Source organism: Chelmon rostratus, chromosome 9, assembly GCF_017976325.1.
Source record: "Chelmon rostratus isolate fCheRos1 chromosome 9, fCheRos1.pri, whole genome shotgun sequence".
Classification (NCBI taxonomy): domain Eukaryota; kingdom Metazoa; phylum Chordata; class Actinopteri; order Chaetodontiformes; family Chaetodontidae; genus Chelmon; species Chelmon rostratus.
In genome coordinates, this window is record NC_055666.1 from 10,726,462 (window position 1) to 10,751,629 (window position 25,168).

Here is a 25,168-nt window from a genome sequence, read left to right on the forward strand (position 1 = left end):
ATGTTGTGATCAGTGCAGCAGTGTTTTAAGGTGAGTTTGTGCTAGGTGTCCACTGCAGTCATTACGGGGGGGAACTGCATACTTGCAGGTTTGGTTTTCCATTTCTCAGAGGGATATTTATGGCTTTGCATCAGCTGTGCCGTGTGAGTGATGTAAGGACAGACTGTCTCTCAGCCCCCAAATAGCCGTGGAAAGAATAAAAGTGAGCTGGTGCAGAGTTACATGGCCAGTATATCTAGAGTTGTAGATAAATTTTAGTGCATTATTAGTTTAGGCAAAAATGAGAGTAACCAGCCCGGGGCGAATATGAGGCCCTGGCTCACCTGCAGGGTCAGTTAAGGGAAGCACTTCAAAGGTGAATTCAAGATGTTGCATTTGGAAAGTTTGGCTAATGCTTTGAAATTCAATAGCATACCAAAGCAGCTCTGCTGCTGTGCTCTGCCAAAAAGCCTTGAAACAGGTTACTAACTGTTAGGCTAACCCAGCAGTTGTGAATATCTTCGGCTGCACAAACCTCATGCCATTAATGTGAAGTGAATTCCAGTCATATTTGCACAAAATTGATGCATGATGGAATGCGCCTGCTTCTCGTTTGTACCATGTGTAAGAGGAACTGGCCGTATCAAAAAGGTTTTATGTTATCATACATGATGGCTGCGCTATCATGTAAGCTCCCTGGTAGTTGTGAGGTACGGTGCATTCAGGAACATGTTTTCCACTGTCCTTCGCCGTATTGACAAACTGCTGGGGGGGATTGGGTTTCTGTCCGCCCCCTACCAACCAAAGGTCTGAGCGCAGCAACTTTAACTGCTGCCTTCTCAAGTGAGGGAGCAGCTGCACTCTGAACCTGAGCCAGGAGCACAGGTGTCTGTGTCCGTCAGTCCCTCAGCTCACTCAGAAACACACTCACGTACGGTCTGCAATCTTTGCAGCTTCATATCTTCTCTTTTTTCCCCTCTTAATCTCATTTTACATTTAGAGGTCAGCAGTGTAGGTCAAATCTTCAACGATGGTTTGTGATTTTATAGTAAACACAGATGGGTGACAAATTGAAGGCAAAACCAACTGAAGTGTCTGAGTAAGGTGCTGGTCCACCACGAGCCTTAAGAACTGCTTCAGAGCTCCAGTATGGATTCTCCAAGTCTCTGAAACTCTGCTGCACATTGCACTCCACCCTTTCATTGTTTTGTTGATGGTGCTGTCAGAGTCTAACTGTCTAACATACTGTTCATAATCTCCCACGGGTGTTCGGTTGGGTTGATATTTTGTGACTGCATCCTGAATGATTTTCATCAATTTCATATTCATCAAGCCATTCCCCTTTCTTCTTTGTGTTCCTCATTTATTCAGAGTTTCCCTTTTAGTTCTTCACCTGTCTGTGGTTTTTGATCAGAAATAGCCGAACCTTGCCCACTTCAGGGTGAACTGGCAGCAGCTTTATTTTGCTCCTCGAAAGGCGAGACACGATCATTGGCTTTTCTGCTCATGTTTTGTGCCACAATGGCTTGTGACAGTTTAACACCTCTTCCTTTTTAATTGAATTAATTAAACAATGACAGCTTATTTTGAGGCTTTGACAGTGCTTCTGTGGCTTAGGCTCTTGGGAAATGTCGTTAAACGCTAATAAGATCATTGTTTCATTTTGGTAAAATAACAAGGTGCTTGAGTTTTACTGTTGGTGTGGTAGTAAAGGAGGGCTGCGGCTCTGTGTAGTGAACCTTAGCGGCATTATGCCAGGCTGTGCCCCTTTTCAGAGTCTGTCACTTGTGTCCATGTCATAGTTGTTTTCCCCCAGTGTAAGCTGTTAAAACTTTGAAGTTCTTTCCAAACTGGAGAAATCATTTCTTCCTTAACCCCTCTAATTGCTTCCAGTGAGTGCAAATCAAAGGCAATTAAAGTGATGTTTGAACTTGGCTGTAAAATAACTGTAGCTTGGATTGCCTCTGAGGAATGCATCTCTTCCTATTTTTAGCCTTGCAGTGTTTTGATTCGAGGCAGGCTTTAACGTCGTCGTCTTTGTGGGATGCGGAGCACTTTCTCAGCCCGAGCTGTCATCGGTGTACAGAACACATTACCTCCCCGCTCACGCGAGTGTTTATGTTTAATGTGCGGAATCAAAGCGGCAAGTGCGGTAGCTTAGCTGAACATGGCAGAAAACTATCGATTGAACCGCTGAGTCCTCTGAGCTTCTGATGAGCTAACATTTGCAGGGATCCATGACATCAGAGGAGGGTTTTTGTTTTTTTTTTTGCAAGAAATCCTGGCACCCGCTCACTTATCTGATGCTGAACACTTTGTACTCCAGTTATCTGAGAATCTGACACAAGCCTCGAGTTTCATTAAGCCGCATGGGCAAGCTGACTAAGCCCTTACTAAACACGATTTGGCATTTCTGCCGTGTCCTCCAGAACCACTATTATACACAGCAGACAGTCCGTGTACATGTAGATAACCATTACTACCTATGTAGACTAAGTGGAGTGCTTCCTCGTCGTAACAAGACTCCAGCCCTTTGCTCTGACTCAGTGTGTCTGCAGTCTGCATGACATCCCCGAGAGGATGATGTCATTCTTTTGTCAGCGAGACTGGCCAATGGCTTACCTGTGAAGATGGAAAGACTAGATGGGTTGTTCCAGTAAATGACGTGACGATGTGTAACACATGGTCCCCGTCTGCAGCTTTCCAGAGTTTCTTTCATAGTCTGAGGTCACATCTGCAGTAAATCATACTCCGATGACATCACGATGACCCGCAGTGTGTTCTCGATAGCGCTGAGTGAAATATCACGGCTGGCTTGTCAGACCCAGACACACAGACTCCCTGAGTTGATCATTAAGTGTTGTTAACAGATGTTGCAGCAACCTTTTGTGTGTTTAGATTTGCTGCACTTTGTTTTGAACTGCTGATCTGTATGGGATGATGGCTTTTTAAGTACTTTCGTTAAATGTTTTCTTTTTGAGACGTGACCTCCTGACTAGGAAAATACATTTTGAAAATGTGTGTTTTGTGATTATTTCATACTGTCCATGAAAGAACAAGATGGTTACAAATATTGCAGAATTGTTAAGTCCATAATATGTTTTTATTTGGGCTAAAGAAGCCTTAGCTATGTGCCGTTATAGTCACTTTCAGTGCACTCTGCCTGTGGATCTAGGCCTTGTAACATGTTTCCTTCCACATATCTGTCAGCTCCTGTCCTCATGCACCTCTAACGTCTGTCTGGTTTGTATGCCCGTGTTTTCTTTTCTCCAGCTGACCCCCGGCGGGAAGGCAGCTCAGGCTGGTGTCGGGGTGGGAGACTGGGTGGTGTCCATCGATGACGTTAATGCAGAGGACATGACCCATGTGGAGGCACAAAACAAGATCAGAGCGGCAACAGACTCTCTCACCCTCACCCTCAGCAAGTAAGTCATCAGGCAATGCATGATGCAACGAAGCACTCCATGATCACTCACCCTCCGTTTTATCTTGGTCAAACACAGCAGCATAAATCACCACCAAGCGCACATCCTCTTTCATTCTTTGGAGAGATAAAACACCTTAATGTCCTTGAAATTTGTCTCCATATGACAGATAGTTGCAAAACACATTGGTTTAAGTTATCATCGCACACATTCCGTTATTTCATTTTTAAAATTCAGTTTAGGGAGAGACTTTCTTTTTACTCATAAGTCACAGGCTGACTAAATGCTGACAAAAAAGTAGTTATTTCTGCCGGGGAGGTTTTCAGTCGTGTTTGTCTCATTGTTCCAGTAGTTAGCAGGATATCTCAAAAAACACAGAACAGATTTCAGTGGATTTTAGTGAGTTTGTAATGGAAAGATCTAACTACATTTCTGTACAGATAGTATTACCATATGGTAGTTTATAAATCACTTTATATTGTTGCTCATAAATCCTGAACTGTGAGGCGAACAAGAAAAAATATTTTCCTGGATTCCTGGACCGACCTGTATCTTTGCATAAAGGTGTGCCCAATCCACCTACGCAGATGTCAGATTTTTGCAAACTGCAGTTTCATTACTCTTTCTACAACCCTGATTCCAAAAAAGTTGGGACGCTGTGTAAAAACAGAATGCAATCATGTGCAAACAAACTGTGTTCACTGACAACAACCAACCAACAGTTTTACAAAGTGTTCCTGAGCCCGTGTAGTAACATCCTTTATCCAATCATGTGATCACAAAGTGGTGAACCTCGCTCCATCCTCGCCTGTGAACCACTGAGCCTTTCCAGGATGCTCCTTTCATACCCAACCATGATACTATCACCTGTTACCAATCAACCTGTTTACCTGTGGAATGATCCAAACAGGTGTTTTTGGAGCGTTCCACAACTTTCCCAGTCTGTTGTTGTTCCTGTTTGGACTTGTTCGAACGTGTTGCTGCATCAAATTCAGAATAAGCAGTTGATGAGGTCAAACATTAAATCTATTGTCTTTGTACTGTTGGCAAGTGAGAATATGTCAAAAACTTTTAGCTAATTATCACATTCTGTTTCATGTTTTTTTGTAATTGTGGTTGTAGAAATCCTGCATGGAATTGGTACCGTTCTTAGCACATTTAGGTGCTTTATTTTTACGTTTTCTCAAATATTCTTACTTTACTGTAGGTGTTCTCCAGATTTCAGCATTATCACCAATCAATATATGCATTACTGGAGGCACATGCTCTCTGAATTCTTCCTAGCTTAGCATCACAGTAATATTCGGTACTTACCATCCTAAAGAAGGAAGAGCAGGGGCGAGTAGTCTGCACTTAGCAGCAGATATACATGCCAAATGCTGCCAGGTGGATACGCTGGCCTCTGTTCTATTGAAATAAAGGATTCGCAGAGGAGCCACCGGTACCATACATTATGTCTCAGCTTTGTAATGAAATTAGAGAAACTCTTTCTTCAGATTAAAACACTTTGTCGTTAAGTGTGAGCCAGGAAAATCAATCTCTTCAAATTGCTCGAGTTATCTAATTGGCTCTGGCTAACCTTCATACAGGCAGCACTCATACCTGTTCACATAACTCCTGCCAGAAATTCCTGACTGATAAACTATTTCTGTAGAGTACAAGCCAAAATGTTTCATCAGGAGCTTAATTATAAGAAAAAGGTTTCCCTCCCAAAAAGAGATGAATGTAGCCATTTAAGAGCTTCAAGCCTTCAGAAAATGAGAAGGTGCAGACTTGATCAGTAACAAAGATGACTCATTTTGATTTTGCAATACTCATAGGTACAGAGGTTGTGATCACAGCTGTAACAGGGATATTTTCACATCTAGTTCATTTTGTTGTTGCCTGCCAAGAGACTCAGCTGTGAAGTTCTGACAAACCTTCTTTGTTCGCTTAGTTTATTGAGAGTCGGAACAGCCGCAGGTCATTTCTGACTTTCCAGAAGAAAAAAGCCACAACATAAACCAATAGTTTCCGATTTAGAGATCGTGGTGGATGTTTGCTGCATATTGTTCAGCGCACGTGTGCCCGGCTCCTACAGCATTAACGTCTCCGCACAGATCACTAAATCCACTGGGCCCTACCAGGTCTCATGTCCCTGTCAAACATTAGCCGGTTTTCAAAGGTGAGGATGCTTTAAATGATAGTAAACTGAATATCTCTGGGTTTTGGACTGTAAGTTGGACAAAACAAGGCATTTAAGGACGTCGCCAAGGAAAATGTGGGAAATTAGAAGGACATTTGTCACTATTTTCTGACATTTTGTTAGCGAAATGATTAATAGAGAAAATAATGAGCATATTAATCTATAATGAAAACAGTCATTAGCTGCAGCCCTAATTTCAAACAAATGTCGAACAGAACAGATAACGGTGTTATTGGCGTCAACGCTGAGACTTAAGAGGGGAAAAAAACACTAAAAGACAGATGAAGAGAGAGAACAACAGAGGAAAGATGAAGGGTGGGTGGAGGTAGAGCAGAGTGGAGACAATGTTAAACTCCGGAGGATCAAAGGCAGATTTTTTTTAAAGGTGGGGAGTAAGAGCGAGGGCAGTAGTGTTAAAGATCAGGCTCTTTTCTAGCAAAGAGATGCAATCCCTGTTTTCCATATAACCAACACGGCGCATTGCTGATACTGCATGCCTTTTCTTTTCCTGCAGAAAGAGGTCACGCTACACCTCGACCTACGAAATGCCTCAGAAGGATTGTGAGGGAGAGAGCAGTAGGCTCACGGGTTGGAGTTTCAGTGTGAGAAGTAGAAGAGAAAGAAGAGTTAGAAAAGAGACGGTGAGAAGCTTGAGGAGAAGACAAGATCGTGGTTCGGTTATTTATCTGACTGTGGTGTTTTGTGTGCTCCTCTCACTGGTTTGAAGTCTGCGGGCCTCTGTTATGTCACGTATTCCCATGCGCTACTCTGAATTTGGCAACATCTGAATCGTCTGTGGTCAGACTACACCCACACAGTCCGGATGAAGCAGATTAGCTGAGTTTTCGAGTGTTAAACTCTTTATGAATAACACCTAAAGGAGTTTTTCTTAAGTTTTAATTTGATTGTAGCTTATTTCTAATGTCTGTTTCGTTTTAAAGAATAAAAAAAAGATTTGAAACTCTGTTTTTTAGAAGCACAGTGTCTCATATATACATGTATTCTGTATCTGCAGGTTCCAGCTCTGCGGCCACACCGCATCAAATAAGTCATGTTTGTCTGTCTGTTTAAGGAAAGAATGGTTTTCCTCTTTTATCTCCGAGGGAGTGGTGTAATGTTTTGATGGACCTGTAATAAGCTAGCATGTTTACTTAACATCAGCCATACTTTCCCTCCACTCTGTGGTTTTTCTCCTCTGTTTCTCATCTCCTTGTGGAGTCCAGCTAGTGTAAATATGTCACATTCTTCCACTCTTTTTTTTTTTTCCCCATGAGTCCCCAGTCTTCATCTCGCCCTCTCCTATTATTGTTGTATTGTTCTGTAAGACAAGCAAATATTGTTTTCCTGAAACACTTCTTAGAGAGGAGCTATTGTCAGTTTTATTTATTCGCATCTTGGCTGCCATCCACGGTTTCTTTTACGTCAGGAGAGGAGGAGGGCCGGGTGGTGAAGAGATACGGTCCATTGTTTGGTTTAGTGCCTCATTTTGTTCAACACCAGTGATCATCTCCCGTCTTCTTTTATGGTAAGGTTTAGGCTTTATCCTGAGCCTTTTTATAGGGAGCGGAATCAAAACAATATGGGCAATAGCTTTTCTTTCCTCAACGGAAGATCATGTTGCATCTACAGGGACGCTCTCTGTCCATATTTCACTGTCAGCGGGTTGTGGTTGGAGTATATCAGTGATGTGTGCAAAGTTGATTACAGTATCATGGGAGATTTTTTTGTTTTTTTTGTGGCAAAACATCTGAGTTTATCTGACATCAGCCAGAAAGCCCAGCATGCATCAGCTAAAATACGTGACCCATGAAATGAGGCAGGAAATGATCTCAGAGAGTGGATATTCAGTTTCAGCACAGGTCAAAAGTGGTCCAAGCAATCTAACTCATTTCATGAAAAGGTGACTTAATCATTCCCACATTTCTTCGTTCAAGTCTCCCAGAATACATAGTGGACAGCGGCTGCCACGCACATTCCTTATAGATCCCTGTTTTTAAGTGTGACTCATCAAATTGTGGGTTAAGGCGAGCTGAAGCGCAATGACTGTCACGCTGATCTGGCCTTCCCAGAAGTGTGACAGGCACAGACATGTCAGTGTACCGTCCCCTCGCTCCTCTCTCTGTGTCTGTGCAGCCCTGTCGTCGTCCTGTCTTCAACATCGCTCCGCCTGTGGTTGAGCAGGCAGTAACACGAGCGCTTATTCTTTCCTCGCTGTCACGGGACGCACTGTCCGTTGCTTTGTGTGTGGCTGCAGCCTGAAACCATGAGGGTGGCTGCAGAGCTGGTTCATTCCTTATCTCTGTGTAGCATTCAGACATTGGTCAGCGGATGGTGGTGGTATATGTTTGGCCATTTAAGGAGCCAGCAGCAATGTAAAGCCTCCATGTTTAACGTGTAAAGAAGTTTTAATGAAGCGTCTGCTGCGCTGCTCCAGTCAGCAAAGGCGTCGCAGTGATGTGAATCCTGGGATTAAGAGTTTAGAAGTCTACAGCACTGTGGCACTTGCAGTACTCTTAGCTGGGCGGGTGACTCCGCAGATGGTCCAAGACTATGTGAAATGCGGTGAGGTTTTGGTGCTTATAATGCCACCACAGAGAAAACGTCAGCATTTTTAAGACCTGGCTCTCTCCCATCATCTCTGTGGCTTGTAGCATCCTCTCTGATGATCTTAGCTGAGATATTGGGTGTAAGGGGAGTCCGCCTGAGACAGCCTTACAGTGGAGGCCAATGGGGCATTGCAAACACAAGCAATATGAGCAAACAAGTCTTTTACCCAATTATCTAAACCACATGTTCAGATATGGAAACAAAGGTTAGAACCAAACTGTCAGTAGTAAACATCCTCGATCCAACAGCAGAATTTGCTTCTTCTTTGTTCTGTCTTGTGTGTGTGTGTTTGTGTGTTCCTGCAGTTTAATATGATGCATTGGATAATTATAATGGACGTTCTGAGTGCACTCTTTTCTGTTCTTTTATTCCTTCCCCTCCCTGTTCAAACAATTAAGCATATAGTAGATTGTTGTCCTAGCTTAACATGGCTGTAACTACAACAATCTTGTAAAAAGAACTTAACTGTAGCTGATAAATGGGGATGCTGTGTGAGCTCTTTACAATGTTATGTGTGATTTCGGCTATTCAGTCTTTGTGCAGTATATTTGATTGTGTACACTAATAGCTGTCCCCGTCTTTTCTTTTCGCAGAGCTTTCAAAGCGGGTGGAGACCAGAAGGTAAGACTGTAATTGTCTGAAACACTGAGCTCACCTCTGCCCGAACACTTGGATGCTTTGGCACGGTCTGCTGCTGGACTACAGTGGCATTTGAATTTGAAACTTCCTTTAATTGTTGCTTACAATTGGCCTCAACATTGCATTCTGTCACTTTGTGTTTAAATTCATCTGATTCACCTGAGTCACCTGTCAAGCTCACACAGAGTCCGTGCACTGTGCATTAGCAAAGCATCAGCGAGGCGCTAAATGAGCTGTTTTCTGGATGGAGTGTTGTGAATATTACTTTTGGAATTTTTCCTGTGGTTCGTTTTGTGATGCGTTGCACAATCCCCGATAGCAGAGTAACACTGATGCGTTTAGTTTCCCTGTCAAACACCCTTGAGAGCTCCAGCACTTGCCCAACTGATTACAGCTTGAACAGTACAATGGTGTCATGAACTGCTTTGTGCTGCACGCTGTTTTTAGTAAAGCAGCAGGAACATGATACTTTCTCAAAGTCACTGTTCCATTTGAGTAGGTGTTCTTTTGCAGTCTGTGCATAATGCTCAGTGAGAAATCTCATTAGAGAGACATGTCAGTCAAATATGACAGTTTTCTCACTTTAAGCATTTTCATTATACCAGCAGTAGCAGATTACTTCGGCCAGCCCGTGGCAGACTGCCAACACAAATAAAATGGCTGTGTTCACACTTCTTAAGCACTTCTTCAGTGAGCAGAGAAAAGCCGGGAGGCTCTGGCAGAGCCGCTCCTGCAGCCCGCAGGAATCGTTTTCTATGAGAACATATTGGGCCGCGCTGGAAGCTTTCTTAACATAAAGCTTGGGATTGTGCAACAGCAGAAGCAACTTTTACTGTGTGTCAAAGATGTCTAACTGCATGTTGTGCACACTGTGCCGCACTGTCTCCCTCTCCCACACCCTCGTAGGACTCGCTTGCTGCGGCTTCTGTTCAGCCAAAGTACTCCTTTGCCCCCAGCACAACAATTAACAAGATGGCGAGGCCGTTTACGGCAGGTGGTGGTAGTGCCAGCTCAGGACCTGCTATTAAACCTGTGGCCTACTCGCCTAAACTTAACACTCCGCGCTCACAGGGCCGTGCCAGCATGCAGCAGCCACAGCCGCAGAATGGGTAGGTGGATAAATAAACACCATTACCTTTGGAACCACAATGTGACTCATGTGGTTTTAATGGTACTTTTCTGACGTCTCATTATTCTGGTTTGAAAATGACTCCCTTCATTATGTTAGGAATTTAGTATATTGCCAAACATTATGTCGCAGATTGAGATAAAGATAACAAATGTATGCTGACTCACTGCTGAGATCAACTTAATCACTCTGCTGTCTGCCAATCGTTTAAGAAACAAGATGGCAAGCATATGGTGTCTTTTGTGCAATCGTATGCTATCGCTAAGCACACCAGCAGCGGTAAGCTGCCATTAGAGATGGTGTCACGAGAGACTCTGGCCACAGGATAATTTAGGGGAAAAAAGGAGGAGGTTGTCAGCCTCTTGTCAAAACAGACCGCAATGACTTTATCATACAGATGATAGCAAGCACTTTGTTTGCATAGCAGGTTGTATTAGCTGACGATTCAAGCTGGCTTCCTCCATCTGAAAAACCTCTACGCTGCAATTTATCGGATGACAAAAACAGCTTTACAGAGATTAGTGACGGATGTGTCACTGATCAGTCACAGTTTTATGGCCCTGCGAAAACTGCTTTGTTTTTTCTCTGCTTGTGTTTTGTTTTTTTGGCCACTGAAGAAGCTCTGACTTATTTTTGCATATAGGGATTTTTCTCCTTTTGCTCAGAGAAACACTGAAAAGTGTAGTAAAAATGCATCACAGACAATCTATCGTGCAGGCCTTGAGGAATGAATCATTTGTTCTGAAACGGTCCAGCTCTTTAGAAGTGATTTGCTATTTCAACAGATGGGTTATTGACTGACTGCGATAATTACTCGTATGTTCCATCTCCTGTTTGTAGTATGCTGGAAAGAAATTGCAGAAAGGATTTTAAAGACCACGAAAATACTTAATAGTGTTTCTCAGCTTTTCAACGCAGTCGTTTGTCACTGCACTCGCTTTGTCACTTTGCAAAAGTTCAGTCAAGTCATACCTCCAGTAATGCATTTGATTACATCTCTCTGTTTGTGTTTTCCTTCAAAATGATTTAAGTTTGTGGTAACGTCACCCCAAACTTCCACGGATCTCTCCGCATTTGCCGCGCTGTAGAAAATCCATGGCCATACAGCCAGCTAACTGTCACATCAGAGGAGCAGTGATGGAAAGTCTTGATCATGGTGCATCTTTTTACTCTTTCAAAAATTTATGAGTGAAATAAACTTTATGGGTCGAAAGTTAAAATGAGGTCTCGCCAGCTCTAAGGTGGAGCCTTCCTCGTATGTCGACCCTCGAATGAAAGTTTTATCTGTCGCGTTGGAAAGTGAATCTTTAGCCTCGCCTCCAAAACTTCGTTCAGCCCGGCTTCCGGGCTTTTGGTTGTAAATTATTGAAGGAGTAAAACTTTTGCACACCTATAGATGGCCAGGTGCGTAGGAGAAGACCAGGGGGCGAAACAACAAAACCAAAGGTTGTAAATTATTGAAAAAGAAAAAAAAAACCTGGTTTCAAAGCTGATCATCTCAGCCGTGTATTAAAATCAAGTTAATGGTACTGCTAAGTACATACAATAAAAGTCTTTTCAGTTTTCAGATTCGACAAGGATTCCAGGAAATGGATCAAAAAGCTTTTTTAAACGATCCTGAAAGTGGCAGTATGGCATGAACTGGGCTTCAAGGATAGGCCAGTCCGGTTCCTGTAATTTGGGTCATGGCAGTGGCCTGACTGCAGCCATTGGTGAGATGCGGTCTGTTGCTGTTTTTAGCCTCGCTCATAAATTGTGCTGCGTTCTCACAAAGCTTTTACTGCCCTGGTACTGGATTATTTAAGCAGCCTTGCTCGCTTACTCTAGAGAGGGCCCACGAGGTTGTAAAGTTTCTCTGCAGATGGCCGAGACACATTCCTCCGGCCATCTTTGAGAAGACTAGAGCCTAATTATAACGGTCAGTCGGCTTTTGATGAAGACAATGTTGGATTTCTCCAGACAGCAAACAGTTGGGTGCAAACAGCATATGTCTGATGCGTCTGGGCCCGCCGTAAAGAAACAGGTTTTGTGTGATCAGAGCTCACTCTGACATCATGATGCGTCACTGCTGTGGCATTTATCGTTGTTTACAGGATATCAGAGCACAAGAAAAATTAGACTCACTGTGCTGCTGAATTAGGCAGCGTTTTTTGGGGTTTGTTTTTTTGCCAAATGCTCCAGCCATTTGCATAACTCTAAAAGCATTTGTGCACAGATGAGAGGAGCGTTGGGCGAAGGATTTGTGCCAAATTGACTGAGTCATTTTGGGTCAGGGTAACAATAGATGATTTGACAGACAAACAGTGCCATCTTTCTCTCACGGAGCCTGTTGACAGTAACAGCATGCCTCGTGCCACTTGTTTTGCATGTTTTCTGCATCCTGCAGTATTTTTGGTCTTCTACCTCTGTCATATATTGACATATTCTGGTTTTCCTTCAGTTTAACCCAAAAGCTGGACTCTGACCCGTTTCTCTCATTTTCTGTTTTCCTCTTGTCTTTGAACGCTGCAGATTGGAAATCCTGACAAGTTAGTACATTTCTTTTTTAATTCACAGTCCAGTTCAAAATCACATTTGCTTGTTGTTTTAAATCGTCGTTCACACTCAATATTTCTCATCTCTTATTGCACTGTTTCCCAACCTTTGTGTCTTGTGAGCTCTGAAAACAAGCCAGCGTGTGCAGATTTTTGTATATTTGAATAACTTATCTTAAAATGATCCGATTGTTTACGAATAGATTAGATTAGAGCAAAGTCTAAAACCATAAGGGTCATTCATTCAGGTTTATCTTGTAGGAGCTCCTATCCTCCAGTTGGGAACCACTGTTCTATTACAATCCATGCAACTATGTGCTAAGAATTCACCAGTTAAACTGAACCTTTTTCCTTCTCATTTTTTACATTGGACCATTTAATGCTACAATTAGGACAAAATTAGAAGCACTGTAATGTCTAAAAGCTTTTTATTCATCGAAATCTCTTCCTATGTATTGACTTCTCCTCTGTCTTCTGTCTTTCTTTTGTTAACGTCATACATTTGTCTTCATTTGATCTTTGGTCTGTTCTGCAGGGCTGAAGCTACTTTCTTTGATGATATATACCAACAGTCCAAGTAAGGGGCAGCTGCATGCAGGCTGGTTTGTCAGCTTACTCAGTTAATATGGCCAACTGGATATGACAGGAGACAAGCAGATGCTCTTGGTTGAATCAAAGATTGGGTTTACAGAACAGAGATGCATCAAACAAAGATCCTAATTGATGACTTAACATTCATCTTTCATCCTCTTCTTGCTTTTTGATCAGTGCATGCAGCAGTTGACCGTGTTGAAACGACATGCTTGAAATGAAAAGCATATTTTGTGCTGCTTCTTGAGTTGTTTATCAAATTAAAAGCTTTAATATGTGGTAAAATGTTTCCAGGTACTATAGTCTGACAGCTTTCCTCTAATGACAGTTATAAATATAATCTCTAATGTGATGATGTCCATTTATGAGCGTTTACAGTGTACCCATGAGGAATCTAAGTAATGGGTGTCCATTAGCTCACTTACCGCGTGACCGTGATGCTGAGCTTTAAGTATTGCATGATCTGCTCAGGATGCCCTTTTTTCAAGGTCACTTGATTAGTTGGCTTGGTGTGAGTGAGTACTCCCTGGGTGGGGTTGTGTTAACCTGCGCCTGCCGTGTGCTGCTGCTGCTGCTGCGTGTGTTCAGGCACGGCCTCAGGGTGGAGAACCTGCCCTGTTTTATCCCCAACGACCGCAGCAAGAAGAGGCTGATCCAGGACACTGAGGACTGGCAGCCCCGCACCGGCACCACCCAGTCCCGCTCCTTCCGCATCCTGGCCCAGCTCACGGGCACCGACTTCAGTAAGTCGGGGACCAGGCCTGGCATTCTCAGTAGAGTGAGACAGCAGAGATTGATGGGTTGGGAGGGGAGGCTTGTCCTGGTATTCAAGACGAGGTGAAGGTGGAGGCCTGTAACTAAACGGTTGATCTGATGCGATCTGATCATAGTGAGATTGACAGCAGAGTGTGTGACATGGGAAAGGTGGATAACAGGGGTGTCCATTTTTCAGCTGTTGAGAGGGGCTTCAACTGTCAGGTGGCTGCTGTCGTCAGTGACACCTAGTTTATCAAGACTGTAGAGTACTGACAGATCGACTGCACAGCCATGTGTTGTTTATTACAACAGCGGCTATGCAGGGACTGCACCATTTAATCTAATGTATTCTGTTACTTAGCATGTTTGGGTCGGCGTGTGATGCGCCGTTTGACGGTTTCTCTGTCAGAACAGTGGCTGTGTGCGTGTGTGTCAGTGAGGCGTGCTGATGTGTGTCTCTCCTGGATCTCTCAGTGCAGGACCCAGATGATGAAACCATGAAGAGGTCCAGGTAAAAACTTGAGCGCCACCCATTTGAACATGTGCACCCCCTCAGTCACAAGTGCTCGTGTTTGTGCATCCGTGTGTGGAAGCTTCAGTTTGGCCGTTTTTTTAAAGAATTACCTCAACTTTTAAATCTCCCTTGATTCACATGCTGTCGCTGGAGTTTTGCTGCTGTAAACTCTGGCATGTGTGGTGTGATTTTTGGACATGCGTTTGAATTTTTAGGACAAGAATCTGCCTCATGGCGTAGTTTTGCCTTGAAAGAATAGTTGAGCATTGGGGAAATTAGCTTCTTCGCTGTCTTGCTGTAAGGGAAGTGGAAAGCTCAATAATGTCTTCTAATGTCTGGACTCCAGCTAATAGGCCAGCAGCTGGTTAGCTTAGCTTAGCATAAAAAGTGGAAATGAGAAACAGCCTGGCCCTGAGCAAAGGTAACAAAATCTCCATCTGCACGTGACCATTTCTCAGCTGCACGCATTAACTTGAGTCTTGTCATCGCCGTGAGGTTTCCAGACGTCCAGCAGAGATTCCGGGAAACGACTGTGTTCAGCCAAGATGTAGTACAACACATAACCCCCCTTTAAAACCACAGGGACTTATTTTTACACTTTGGCTTGTGTATGATTAAATAAACATTTTAACAGTAAACTTTAGAGGTGCTTTTTTACACAGGTTTTGTTATCTTTGGACTGAGCCAGGCTAGCTGTTTCCCTCTGTTTCCAGTCTGTGCTAAGCTAAGCTAACCATCTGCTGACTATGGCTACGTATTTAAGAGACAGAAATGAGAGTCAATCATTTAACTCTAGGCAAGAAAGTGAATATTCTCCCAAAATGGCAAACTGTTTCTTTAAGTTCACTTTAATATTTGCCTCCCCAGCCTCATCATAGCATTACTCTGCCTTTCCTGTTTAACCTGCACTACTCTTTTACCTTTTTGTGCACTTTACTCCACTTTCTGCTCTCTCCTGCTCTCTCAAATGCATTCTCTCGCCTACAATCTATTTCCTTCCTGCCTATCTCTGTTTCATATCTGTGTTGCTTGCCGCCAGGGAAAAGTTCCTCACTGAGATTCAGAGTCCCCGCTATGCCCGTCTGAGGGATTGGCACCACGACAGGTCTGCTCGCGCCCTCAATATCAAATCCTGAGCGACATCCTAGACGCCATGGGATTGCAGAGCCCGGCCAGAGCCTGCTAGCGATAGCCACACCGCAACGACTACGTGACAAAGACGACGAAGATAGCCGACCGTCCAATGGCAGTTAACAAATTCACCTTTCGGTTTACAGATGAGGTGAAAAGGAAGTTTGGGGATAGAATGAAAAGCAAACCAGAAATAGAAGAAACATAGCCTAGATGACAAAGCCCAAAGTGGAACCTTGCATACTGAGCCTAAGTGTAAGATCTCCCTCTGAATTTTTGACTTGATGATTGCTGACACCACTGTGGACCACTGTGTCTATAGGCCCGTTTTCCATTTCACACTGCGTTTCTTGGAGTAAACCGGTGGGAAGGTGGGAAAGGGGGTCTCCGCAGTGGGAAGCGTCTTTCTGTTCTTACTCTTCTTTTGATTGTGAAGTTCAGACCCTCCTTTTTGATCTCTGTCTGTCTCTCTCTCTCTCTCTCTCTCTCTCTGCCTGTTTCCATTTATCGACTTCCTCATCCTCTTAGAGTGTTCATTTCTGATCCCATCATCTCGTAGGCGTCTCCAACCATTAAGAAAGAAAAGGAAGATAAATCTGTACTTTTGTTTTTTTCTGCTGTCATCAAAAAATATAAAACCTCTGAAAAAAGCAACTCTTGCTTCTCTGTCCTTTCTTCTGTGTTTCTTTTCTTCTTGTTTATTTGTTGTATTCAAGCTTAAAAGGACAAAACTTATTTCTCTTGCGTGTCTGTCTTGAGCTGAGTGACACCAGTTTCTTTACTTTCCTGGGGTGCTGAACAAAAATGATTGTGTAGAAGCGGGGCTTTCTTCTGTATTTATGCAGTCCTGAATTAATGTGGGGCTTTCTCAAAGATTGTTGTGCAGCCAGGCATAAAAACAACAAATGGGCATGCACAGATGAAGCTATAGACAGCCGTGAAGTGCAGGGGTGGACAGTAAGGAGCTGTAGTCAGTTTCACCTGCCTGAAATAAAAATATCCAAGAGCAATAAAAACACTCTCATATTTAGAGTTAAGCTGAGTAATTGCTGCAGTACAGGGCCATTATTTGAGAGGAAACAAATCTAATAGCAAGTTCACACAAGACTGCTGTTTTGATGCTTAGACACCATGTGTCACCTTTATTTAGCTGTATACAACCATGATTCTAAAAGAGCTAGGAAGCTGTGTCAAGCATAAATAAAATGAATGAGAGAACTTGTTAGTCCTGTTTGAAAGAACAATATAAACACAATGCATTCTGTTTTTATTTATGTTTTATGCAGCATCCAAACTTTTTTGCAGTCAGGATTGTAAAAAGCAAACTTTTAGAGAATCAGACAAACGGAGATTATTCAAAAATCATGAATATGGAACAAATGTGCTTTTGCCTTAAGGTGGCCAGGAGAAAAATGTGGGACGGTTGCTCGTTACAAGGTGATGTTAGCTAATAGTTTGTGAAACGTGAATGAGAAAAGCTCTGCCTTATGTTTGAAATAATAATTAATTTTAGATAGAAATTAGTAAGCTACATTTGAAAGGGAAATGGGTGTTTTTTAATTTTTTTCTTCACATACAGAAAGCTGGGAATGGAAATTAAGGTGAGGCTACTGTTTGCTTTTATCATTGCTAATTCTACCAATCACCATTCATCTACCAGCTACAGTTACTAAAGAAGTAACTATGAAAAGTAACTAAACCAGACCAAGCTGGCTAAAATCGAGTGCGTGCCAACAAGTGTTAAAACACTTAAGGTCAACCATCCAAACCATGTGGAGAAATGTCAGCAGATAACATTAACAGGATAGTGGCAAACAAAGAATGTGGAGTGGTCGATATGAAAAGTGACAAAATGACACTTGGAACGTGTAACAAAAAGAAACAACCTATACATTCATTGCAAAGTTTAGATTTCTTGATATTAGATGGTGACAGAAAGAGCTGGCTGCATACATTAAAAGAAGGCCGTGCCTCTCTGCCCTCTCAGAGGCGTGCCACCATTATTTCACATTTTGTCACGTGTCACATTCAGGCTCTTGCAGAGCTGCGGCACTGTTACCTGCACGCTGTGGAGGGTGACATACGTCAGCGGCTTCTTGCTCAGTGTAAAATCAAAATCCGCTCCTTTCTCTGCCGGATGTCGAGCTGCCAGCAGACTCCTGTACTTTCCCCTTCGCTCAGGTCGATGCATCCCACAGGAGAGGAAGCCAGAACAGCAACAACAACAAAAAAAAAAACAGGTGAAAATCTGAGGTGTAAAGAGTAAACAGGAAATGTCAAGGAAATGTTCCATGGGGTGCTGCTCTGCAGCATGTCCAAAACTCTAAGTCAAAGGGAGAAAAAAAACAAAGCAAAAAACCCCTCCTGTCTGCACAGGCTGTGATGCAGCTGCATCACACTGAGCCTCTCACTGAGCAGGTGGGGGAGGAGGATGTTGAAAGCAGTGAAAATGTCAAGAAAACATGATCCAGGCTGCTCTAGGTGGGAATGAACCGCTGTAGAGGATGTACAGCAATTTGCACCCACAACCTTCAGCAGCGTGAGGAGCAGCCAGACAAACCCCTCAGAGGTGTGTGAGGAGCCGCTGCCTCTGGCCTATTGTCATGTAGGGCAGCGCGGCAGGGGAGTGTAGCCGAGGCCGCTGTTGTTTACCAGGATGTTTTTTTTTTTTTTTGTGAGTTGTTAGGTGGGGTCCCAGAAGGCTAGTGTGTGGGGTGGAGGGCAGCTGACCCAGGGTCTGTATGTCAAACAGGCTGAAAGAGGTTTGTTCTGTCCCTTGTTTGACCCTGCTGTCAGAGATCCTCTCACCCAGCCTCCTCTCTTTCTTTCACTCTGCTTTGCTGTGATTTCTTTCCAAAAAATCTCCCAGTACAAGGAGGGAGGGGGGGAGGGGGTCTTACCTTTCTTTAATTTAGAAAGATTTAACTTCCTCTCTGTCACCAGCCCTGCAAGCCATCTTCTCGCTGTTGCAAGGGGATTTAATGTCCTTTCTTATTCAGAGTGCGCTGAAAAATAGACTGTTTTTCTTTTTCGTCTTGCCTGATAGCTCCCAGCTGTGAGTCTCTAACTTCTCCTGCCTCTGTAACTTCTTGTGTTTACTTGTTTGGCTACATAAGGAGTATAATTGATAGGCAGACTTAACCTGATACAGGCGATGCCATAGAACAAGGCTGTTGCAGGGTAATTCATTTCACATTTGCCTCTTTTTCTTTGCAAATGAGAAATGATTTCATCATCTTTCATTAGTGTATCGTAGATGCCACAGTTGATGATGTAAACACGATAGATGCCTAAGGCGGTGTTATATTTTTTCCCAAGATAAGACGTCTCCAGAGCTCACTGTCTTGGCTCAGAAGTTGTTTTTCCGTCTCAGTCATGGTTTGAAGATTTTCTGAATATAGTGACGCTTGCTGCGGGTAACAGAACTTTGAAATGTAGAAACAACTCTTTATTTCAACACTTCTGCACATGCAGGCTTGAAGCAGAACTCCCCTGCATCCAAATCTGACAGCATAACGCGCGTCGACTTTCTCTAACTTTGCCTGTGAGTGACGTCCGTCAATCCGAGGTGTTCGGGTCTCTTATTGCTCTCATTAGAGCCGTCGGGGGCTTTTGAATCATTTGGATGCGGAGCTAAAACATCTGCACCGAGTGCGCGGCGTGGCGTCTGTTGTTCAGCATTGATCATTTGAATTACATGATTGATTTTGTCTCACAAAGGCTTGCGCGATCACGCTAAATGGCCAACAAATCAATTCAAATTCTGTGACAGTGCATTTTCTTTAATACTCACCTGAATCTGCGACACTAAAGCAGCTCGTCTTTCCACAACAGGTGAGAAATCCACGCTGCCTGTTGATACCGATTAATATTAATGATGATGACGCTTATGATCGCTCGCACAGAGGCTGATCTGTGGCACGATGTAATGAGACAGCCACGGTTGCTGATATCCAAACATGACGTTCATTGAGTAGTAACCATGGTTACTGAGAGGTCTGTGTGTGTGTACCTTTTCTAATTAGTCATTGTCTCCCCACAGCCTTGAGCCAACTCCCTCACCTGCCAAGGCCCAGGCAGCAGATAAACCAGATGGTGAGTTTCTGCTCCCGCTGATGCGTAAAAAGAACCCCGGCAGCATCCAGTAGAGGTTGTGCTAATAGATTCTTATTAAGTGTCAATGCATTAGCATCAGCAGCAGCAACGTGACACACAAAACTGTCACGGCACACATCTGCTGGGAGTCTGTATATTACATAAAAGTGCTCCCCTTCCTGTTGCGAAATTGTTCAAAGTCACAGACAAGTTTGTCTAAGTGCTTAATTCCAAAACAAATCACCCTGCTTTTTTCTTTCTGGCCCAGGCTCCAAGACCGCAGCTGCTGCGGCCGGCAGTTCGGGTCCTTCCAGTCGACCGCCGTGGGTCACCGACCCTAATTTCGCTGACCGCTTTCGCCCGGACAAGACCAGCACCGTCGTGACCCAGCACCAGCAGCCGGCCCAGCCCACGCCTATGCAGAACCGCAGCTCCATCCTGCAGGCAGCGCAGCAGGCACCCGAGGACAGCGGCAGGACCCCGGTATGCGGCGCCTGCAACAAAATCATAAGGTGAGACGGCACCGCCACACCAGTGGTGACAGTTTGAGTCATTTTGCCAGCATAACATGCTCTCAATTTTTGCACCTTTCAGAGTGCCGTTAGAGAAGTGACGCATCGTTTAAGTTAATATAGATGATGACAGACCGGGTGTCTGCAGTCAGCATAATTAACACAGTTTGGAGACACCCTGTTTTCAGTCGAGACAAGCGTTATGCTGACTTTGAAATAATTTAAATCTCATTTCACACACTTCACAGATAATAGAGAAACCGGAGTTCTTATTCTGGTTACTCCTGCGAGCTGTTTTTCAACAAGTGAAGGTGAAAGTTCTCAGTAGAACTCAAAGCATGTCTGTGGATTCACAAAGGGAGCTGACTCTTCTATTGCAGCTGGCCTTGTTTTCCCTGTTTAAGTGGAAAATTGTGTAGCAGATTTAAATAATGCCTCTGATGTGCTGTTAAAGCGTGTGTGTGTGTGTGTGTGTGTGTTTGTGTGTGTGTGTGTTTTCCAGGGGTCGGTACCTGGTGGCGCTGGGACGTTCTTGGCACCCGGAGGAGTTTACGTGTTCACAGTGCAAGGCGGTCCTGGATGAGGGGGGCTTCTTCGAGGAGAGAGGGTCTGTCTACTGTACCAAGTGCCACGATAACCGATACGCTCCAAACTGCGCCAAGTGCAAAAAGAAGATCACAGGGGTGAGAGCTGCTCTGCTGTGTGAGGCAAAATCAAAACACACACCAGACAACATGGAAGGGCTTGTTAACCAGGAGAGACATTTTAACGCTGCTGTTTGAAAGTTGGTATTCTGTGATTTCTCCGTACAAGAACATGTAGACGTAGTCTCCCCCGCACTTCAGCAACAGCAGCTAAGCTGAAAATCAAAAATTTACTGCCCTTTTCTCCCTTTTATCAGGAAATCATGCATGCCCTGAAGATGACCTACCATGTTCAGTGTTTCAAGTGTGCCGCCTGCAAGACTCCCATCAGGAACCAAGCCTTTTACATGGAGGAGGGGGAACCCTACTGCGAGAAAGGTGAAAAGCTGTCGCAGTCAGCAAGTATTGTGCTCCTGAACTTCTAAACAGAACCATCTTCTTTCCTTTTATGAGTCTAATTCTAAAAAAGTTGAGACTCTGTGTAAAACGTTAATACGAACTCATTTGATTCATTAGATTACAACACACTGTCAAAAGCTCCCATCACATGTGTCTGGTGGAGAACAGTAACTGTGAGTAATAATAATAATGATGTAAAGACATCAGGATATTGTAACAGTGGTTAATGTTGCTAAACAACCTCTCTGAATGTTTAGTCTGACTGTCCTTTCACTCCACCGCTGCCTTTTTCTCATTCATACTTAATAATACAGCTTCTGCAGCCTCACATTATTGAGGCCTCATAAAAGAGATGAAGGCATCTCCATGGTGAAAAATCCTCAGCAGGAAACAAAAAGAAACCTCATTTGAACGGCAGCAGTATCCGCCGCGGCTGAACAGACGGAGACATCCACAGAAACCCCCAGTTTTAATAGAAAATGTGACTCTGAACCTGAAGTAAAGGCGGGCGGTATTTAAAGATAATGCCACAGCTGAAAATATGAAACAGTGGCAGGACAGGAAGCGTGCTGAAAATCCTCAGCGAGTGCGCAGATTGATTAGTTCCAGTGTCAGCTGAGAACATCTCAACCCGCGTAAGACCCCCTGTAACTTTACGCACGGATCAAGCCTTTCACGTTTATCCTAAATCTGCGCCTGGCCCCATGAACAGAGGGGGCGCTGACATCATGATGGAGCCTCGATGTCAAATCTTCTTACTTTAAATGGATGTCGTAGCTGAGCGCCGTGCGGTTCAGGGATCAGAAGAGAAGCTGCGCTGCAAAAGCAGACAAACGCAGAGGTCTTGCCGAGCGCATTTCACGATAAAGGTGTTTCTTTTGGGGGGGGGGGAAAAAGAATAAATGTCTCCCAGCGCCCCCCCCCTCCAGTTTTGCTCGAATTATTTCCATATGTTTTGATCAAGCTATTTGTACAACATCCCATTGTTGTTATTGCTGTGAGGTTTGGCACGGGCCGACACCATGAATCTCCCGCCGCGCACCACAGTCAATCATAAAGTGTGATGTTTTCATCTGCTGTAATCTATTTAGCTCCAGTTTACTTCATACAATTCTCTATTGGATTTTATGAATGGTGTGTGCTCTTCTATTATGCCGCAAATGATTTAGCTGGGCGCCGTGTTTCTCTCTCACCGCTGGGGCTCTGACGTGGATCGCTGCTTTATCAGAGGCGAAGCCAGAACCTGGGTACTCATACTCTGAATAATGCCTTTAGCTCTGATAAACATTGTGCTGCCTCAGCATCTTTCAGGGATTGTGCAGCTCTCACCCACTCGCTCTTGAGAAGCGGCATTATAACCTGACACTTTCCCCAGAGTCCCTGTGATGAAAGAGACTGGCAAATCCAGTTAAGTATCTGGAGCAATTTCCCCTCATCCTAATCCCTCCCTCGCACTCTGGAAAGGCACTAATGTACAGTGGGTGGACAAAATAATGCAAACAGCAAAGTATCAAATGCCCAATGAGGAGAGGAGCTTCAAAACAGCTTTATCCATCTTCATTGGCATCATTCACATCCTTAAGTGTGTTTGTGTGTGTGTGTGTGTGTGTGTGTGTGTGTGTGTGTGTCTGTGTGTGTGTCTGTGTGTGATTACCCCTCTTCAAGAGGAAAAGCTCCCAGTTCTTAAAAAGATGAAAGAGGTGGAAACCTATTTCACACTCTGTGCTCCAGAACATCCTATAAAGGTTAAGTGATGTTTACCTAGGGTAATTGTGGAGGCCACGGAGGATGCTTGACCTGATGTGGAGGATGATAGAAGCTCTTTTGAATTTATTTTCTGTTATTCTGATGGTTATCTCGCGTATCCCTGCTGCTCACCACCACTCCTCCCATCGCCTTTCTCTCTGCAGACTATGAGAAGATGTTTGGCACCAAATGCCATGGCTGTGACTTTAAGATTGATGCCGGGGATCGGTTTCTGGAGGCCTTGGGCTACAGCTGGCACGATACGTGCTTCGTCTGCGCTGTAAGTCATTTTGATTGATATGGCTCCCTGCGGGGCTCTCTGTGCCCCGTCCCTTCTCACAATGCCACCTGAAAAATTCTGCCTCCGTCTTTGGACCTCGAGCTTCTCCCTCCTGTCACCTGCAGTCAATCACTCTCTCCATCTCCCTTTTCACTCTGTGAAGAAAACTGAAAGTAAATGCAGTCAAGTAAATAATCTGTGCAGGCTCTGGCCAGTAGAAAACTGTGTAAATTCACATTGGCAGTGTTGAGGTCTGATATGTACTCTGCCCTGGTTTCCCCAATCTGTCTGTCTCTGCCTGTCTCTCTCCTTTCATCTTTAAAGCTCTGCCAAATCAACCTGGAGGGGAAGACGTTCTACTCGAAGAAGGATAAGCCCCTGTGCAAAGGCCATGCCTTCGCTCCAGTGTGAGCGAGCGAGCCTCATCTTCAGAGGAAGGAGCGCTCCTCTCTTTCCCTCCTCTTTACCGCACTCCGCCCTCCAGCACACTCTGCATCTCTCCAACCACACACCTAGTTAAAACTCTGCCTTCTTCCTATCCTGCAGACTTTGTTTCCTATATTTCAGGCTTAATGTTAGCGCCATGCACTGTTACTTTACTGTGCTGTTAGGACAGTTCAAATGTTACTGCCTGTAATGCCGAATGCTGTGTTGTATAACTGGAAGTAGTCAAGGAATTATTTCATGCCATCCCTAACTTGTTGACTTGAAAGCCAGTTTCAGATTGGACGGTCAAAATGCAGCTCATCTAGATTTAATCATACTTGTTAGTGAAAAACTCTCGCGGCTCTGCTAATCTCCTCCTTGTTCAGCCTGAAGTTAGATCAAGCCAGTATCTTCGGAGTCGGAGGAGTCACTTAGCCTCTAATAATCTCACATGTTGCGGTAATGATCTGCCACTGCTCCTGCACTAAGTGTAGAGAAGCGGTGGCCCCATTCAGGACCCGGACCCACTCGCCGACTCTTCCTGCAGTGCCTATTAAAGTAATGGGGGTCCAGTCAAGCAGAAAAAGGGGGTGTTCCATTTCTGCGTGACTGGACCCCTGCATCTCTCCACCGAAGCACTAACTGCTTTACTTTTCACTACGGCAAGTCAGCGCGCACTGCGGTTAATAACTGTAATTTTGAGTCATATAATAATACGTAATTGGTCCAATTTTGAACGGCTCCCGATGTGGGTGACAGAGAAAGTGCCGTTATTGTTTTAAAATGTTCCGCACTCCAAAGGTGAGCGGATTTGTCAAAGCTTTGACAGAATCATTTATGGGACATTTTAATGAAAGAAAAAACAACTCAAAGGGTGATTTTGTCCCCTGTTCCAATGATGTGTGATTGTTCCTTAGAGTACTTTCAAGCTGTGGTTTAAAATGTATTTATATTGCTTCAGAACGGGCCTGTAAGTGTTGTTTTTATAGCTGCTGGACATTTCGAATAAAATTAATCAGTGATGCCACATGCTAGCACTGATCACTGGGCTGAAGTGTTTCTGCGGTGAACCCATCTGTAAGATCTCTCTTGACTGATGTTTTAGCTGTCTTTGCTCTTACCAACACCTGCTCCCGAACAACAGGATCATAGACTTTCTAATGCTTTGTTGAAGTGCAATAAGAGCTAAAAATGATTTTACAGCATCCATTGAATCATTTAAGTCATTTACTCCAGCTGTTAAATGTTAGCCATGTTTAACAAATAGTTCTAGCTAATGTACATTTTGCATCCATCATTCATCAAACTGAACGTGTTCTTCAGACCCCACTTTGTCCGACAGTTCATGAGTGCATGTTAAACACAGTAAAAGAAATAGTTGATCAAGTCAATTTTTACATTTCTGCTTGCGTACAGATTAAACCACCCAGGAGATGATGTGTTATTTAGAGGTGCTGGGGGGCAGATTTTGGTACCATTTTTATTTTTTGTGTTTTTGAATTAAAGAACAAAAAAGCCAGTCTAGCTGTTTGGCACGACAGCCTCCAGTCTTTATGCTGTGCTATTTAATGGTGGG

At 43.9% G+C, this 25,168-nt stretch overlaps 1 protein-coding gene across 3 annotated transcripts in view; it reads left to right on the top strand.

Moving 5' to 3' along the window:
* pdlim7 (PDZ and LIM domain 7) overlaps positions 1 to 24,619 on the top strand; it is a 31,572-nt gene extending 6,953 nt beyond the window's left edge. For 2 of the 3 annotated variants that reach the window (XM_041944654.1, XM_041944655.1), the window contains exons 3-11: positions 3,253 to 3,404; positions 8,790 to 8,817; positions 9,742 to 9,944; positions 19,533 to 19,585; positions 19,854 to 20,097; positions 20,600 to 20,780; positions 20,999 to 21,119; positions 23,051 to 23,166; positions 23,491 to 24,619. In XM_041944654.1, coding sequence (XP_041800588.1) covers positions 3,253 to 3,404; positions 8,790 to 8,817; positions 9,742 to 9,944; positions 19,533 to 19,585; positions 19,854 to 20,097; positions 20,600 to 20,780; positions 20,999 to 21,119; positions 23,051 to 23,166; positions 23,491 to 23,577 — 1,185 coding nt within the window. In that variant the 3' untranslated portion in view covers positions 23,578 to 24,619. Of the gene's footprint in view, positions 1 to 3,252; positions 3,405 to 8,789; positions 8,818 to 9,741; positions 9,945 to 12,475; positions 12,493 to 19,532; positions 19,586 to 19,853; positions 20,098 to 20,599; positions 20,781 to 20,998; positions 21,120 to 23,050; positions 23,167 to 23,490 lie in introns of all 3 variants that reach the window. The other variant, XM_041944657.1, reaches the window with a different exon arrangement.
* The last annotated feature ends 549 nt before the right edge of the window (positions 24,620 to 25,168 follow it).